The sequence below is a fragment of the Limulus polyphemus genome, unplaced genomic scaffold, assembly GCF_000517525.1.
Source record: "Limulus polyphemus unplaced genomic scaffold, Limulus_polyphemus-2.1.2 Scaffold6321, whole genome shotgun sequence".
NCBI classification, from domain to species: domain Eukaryota; kingdom Metazoa; phylum Arthropoda; class Merostomata; order Xiphosura; family Limulidae; genus Limulus; species Limulus polyphemus.
The window spans coordinates 29,031-33,160 of NW_013671931.1; the positions used below are offsets into that span (position 1 = coordinate 29,031).

At 36.2% G+C, this 4,130-nt stretch overlaps 1 protein-coding gene across 1 annotated transcript in view; it reads right to left on the reverse strand.

Annotated features, from left to right (window-relative positions):
* Positions 1-1,755: 1,755 nt before the first annotated feature.
* The window catches only part of LOC111089461, a 21,137-nt gene continuing 18,762 nt past the window's right edge, over positions 1,756-4,130 (reverse strand). The window contains exon 3 of the mRNA XM_022402004.1: positions 1,756-2,676. Coding sequence (XP_022257712.1) covers positions 2,337-2,676 — 340 coding nt within the window. The 3' untranslated portion in view covers positions 1,756-2,336. The remainder of the gene's footprint in view (positions 2,677-4,130) is intronic.

The following is a 4,130-nucleotide window of genomic DNA, read 5'->3' on the forward strand; positions in this document are numbered from 1 at the left end:
GATGTAAAAGATACAGCTTACCTTTTTAATTTTAAGGCCAATGTTACTTGGTTTTGATAACATTGGTCAATGGTCAAGTCACATGAAAAAGTATATATTTTATATTTACACTTAAAAGCAATACAACGTAAAAATCTTACACAATAAATAATTATTAAAACAGAGACTTGCCCTGAAAGACTCTAGATACAGACACCAAAACACATGTAGTCTTTTAGGGCGAGTCTCTGTTTTTAATAATTATTTATTGTGTAAGATTTTTACGTTGTATTGCTCTTAATTGTAAATAGGTCTTGTACATAAGTGTCGTTTTTAAATTATTTATTGTGTATATTTTGGTTTTAAAAAAGTAGTTCAAAAGTCAAAAAGTTTGCCAAGGAAAGATCACCCTCTTCTGCGCACAATATTTTGTTTTGTTTAAATGTTCGTAAGATCTAATATTTTGACTTTTATTGAATAAGTCTTCGATCTCATCAGTCTACAGCTTTCTTCAGATTTTCTTCTGGGACAGTTTTTTATTTCTTGTGTTACATTCTGAGGACACGTTGTTTTCTTATCTTTAAAAGCTGTCATCATTACACTGTGGTCACAGAAGAACGTTACAAGACAATTCAATATATATATATATACTGTTTTCCGTGTGTGTATTTGACAGAATACAGGGATTTTATATACATTATTTGCTGTTAATCTTGAGACGAAGCAAGCATAGCGACAGCAACTGACACCGTCCTTTCTTTTAGGGTTAGAAATCTCCATTAATTATCTCTGCTCAAAACAGTTATTCTTGTTAACTTTGTTAGGAAGTTATATACCAGAATTTCTACTGGTCACTGGGTTTAAGAATATTTGATTTATCTGGACTCGGTTGCTTGTGGATGTTCTCCCCCCCCCCTACTTGTGTATCAAATCTGTAAAAGTACCAGTTAGCTCGGGACTTGTTGTGTATTATCTTGCGCTTGCCTTATAGTTAAATGTTCCTTTCTATACAGACGAAATTTGTAGTTTTCCTGCTCAGGAGGACAAGTGGTGGAAATCTTGCTGGACCTACCTGTACACTCCTATTTTGTCCTTCTGCCAGTATTTCAATGCCCCCCAGTGGCACAGCGGTATGTCTGCGGACTTACAACGCTAAAATCCGGGTTTCGATACCCGTGGTGGGCAGAGCACAGATAGCCCATTGTGTAGCTTTGTGCTTCATTACAAATAAATAAATAAAGTATTTCAATAGAAAGAAAGTATACAGAGGAGAGTAAAATATCAATTCTCGCTCTCTTTAATGAGATTTATTTTCGCGGTGGGCACAGCACAGATAGCCCATCTGCGTAGTTTTAGCGCTTGACAATAAGAAAAGGGAACATAAAAAAATATTATGATGAATCTTTTGTTTGTTTGTAATTAAGCACAAAGCTACACAATGGGCTATCTGTGTTCTGCCCGTCACGGGTATCGAAACCGGGATTCTAGCGTTCCGCAGACATACCGCTGTCCCACTGGGGTACTGATGAATCTAAAAGTATTTCACGATACACTCTATACAAGCGATTATATAAATGCCTGAAGTTCGTATTATTTTATCTGGTAGGGGGGGGGGACAAGATGTTTTGTACCTTAAGAATCTGTTGTTTTTTTTCTTATTAAACACGAAGAAATTTTGTGAAAATTTTAAATATAATCGAAACGTTTTATTGTTTACACGAAACGCTTGTTATTCAACCACGCTATATGACAAAAAAAGTTACATTTTTATTTTCCACTGTTTATTGAAAGAAGGATTTCTGTATGAAATTTTACAGCGTCTATATAGATAGATAAATAGTGAGATCCATCTTGCTTACGAGCATATTAAGTAAATTTCACAACAAAGGGTACGATAACAATTTAAACAAATTTCACAACAAAGGGTACGATAACAATTTAAACAAGTTTCACAACAAAGGGTACGATAACAATTTAAACAAGTTTCACAACAAAGGGTACGATAACAATTTAAACAAGTTTCACAACAAAGGGTACGATAACAATTTAAACAAATTTCACAACAAAGGGTACGATAACAATTTAAACATAATTTCACAACAAAGGGTACGATAACAATTTAAATAAGTTTCACAACAAAGGGTACGTTAACAATTTAAATAAATTTCACAACAAAGGGTACGATAACAATTCTTGAGGCACTTAATACTCAGCGAATTTTTATCCTTTGCAGTCACAATTGTTCAAGTAATAAAGACCAACGTCATTTGTGATGTAAATCCTATTTGTTGTTTTTTGGTGGGAGTGGGATCCTTGACTTGAAAGGTCTGTAGCACACTTTCTTCCAATATACAGCGCTACCTGTAGGCAGTTTCTCCCAGTTCTTCAACAAATTCAGCAGTATTCTCAATGAACGAGGGTTCTTCTCGGAATGTGACCTCGGGTTTAGATCCTTGTCTGAGACGTCCGTTCTGACTTGGTCGACGAGGCGCGTGAAGAACAGCGGAAGTGGTCAAAAACTTCACTTGGTGATGAGTACTCTTAGAAGCTCGTCTGGAATAGGTCCTACCAGAAGCTGGCTCAGCCTCGATCTCCAGTTTTTCTCCTGTTTTCGGACTGATATCAGATGAAGAGTCTCGAGAAAAGAAGGATGGTCTCTCACAAAATCCCGGGATCTCCAGAGTTACCGCCCGCATTCTGCAATATATAAAACCGACAGTAAGGTATTTGACCTTAAGAAAGAAGACAAAACGTCATTCTTTGGATAAGGTCAGCAAAATATTTTGAAACAGGACACCATTGTTTATTCAGCTTAACTATTAGGTATGTTAGTATTAAATTAGTTTCTGGTAAGCGAATTTCAATATCTGAAAGATCGTTATAAAAAAGTAATTAATTAATTAATTGCTTTATAGGATTCTATATTGCTGGTCAATTAATCTTTGCCATAAAATGATCCTATGGGATTCTGAATTACAGAACTAGATAGTCGTTAATTGGAAATATATTGATTAATCGATACAGTAAAATATTCAAACAAAATATATTTGTAAATACTGATATGTGGGTGCAGAAGAAAGGTATTGTTACAACCGACTGTCTAGGAGGGTTTGTTTGTTTATAGTTAAGCACAAAGCTACACAATGGGCTTTCTGTGTTCTGCCCACCACGGGTATCGAAACCCTAGTTTCTAGCGTTGTAAGTCTGCAGACATATCGCTGTGCCACTAGGGGGCGTATTGGAAGTTCTTCAGTTATTGTTTGTTATGGATTTCGCTCAAAGCCACACGAGGGCTATCTGCGCTAGCCGTCCCTAATTTAGTAGTGTAAGACTAGAGGGAAGGCAGCTACTCATCACCACCCACCGCCCACTCTTGGGCTACTGTTACCAGTGAATAGTGGGATTGACCGTCACTTTATAACGCTCCCACGGGTGAAAGGGCGAACATGTTTGCTGTGACGGGGATTCGAACCCGCGACCCACAGATTACGAGTCGAGTGCCCTAACCACCTGTCCATGCCGGGTCCCTTCAGTTATTGAGGAACAAATCGCTGGATTGTTATCTTAAATGTGGTTCAATATCAAACTACAGTGTTAACAGTGTTTTTTTTTTTTGCTTCAGAAGTGTGTAACTAAAAAAAAACGTATTTTTCTGACATTTGAGAATTTTCATCTTCCTTGACCAGCCTTTGTCATGACCAGTAATTCTAGATCATTGGTCAACTTTTTACTAGATTCAAAATTTTTTCTTTGTATTTCCATGTCATACGTTTTCTTTCAGAGCTATAAATATATTCATTTGAAATCTGTTTTGTTATATGAAATAATTCTGTTCAGTTTCACGTAATGTCACGTGGTTTATTACACCGGAAAGCAAAAAACAAAACAAACAAAAACATTTCACTGCTGTAAATTAAGTTAACGAAAAACAGGGAAATTTCAAAAAAATATTTTCTGTGGGACGATTATGTCTGACATGGATAAACATATATTTTATTGAAAGAAACAAAACAATACAAAGCACAAAATAACCCACCAGATGTAAAACATGAGGACAATTTCAGGAGGCCTAACTCAGCAGGTTTGTTTGTTTGAATTTATGCACAAAGCTACACAATGGGCTATCTGTGCTCTGCCCACCACGGGTATTG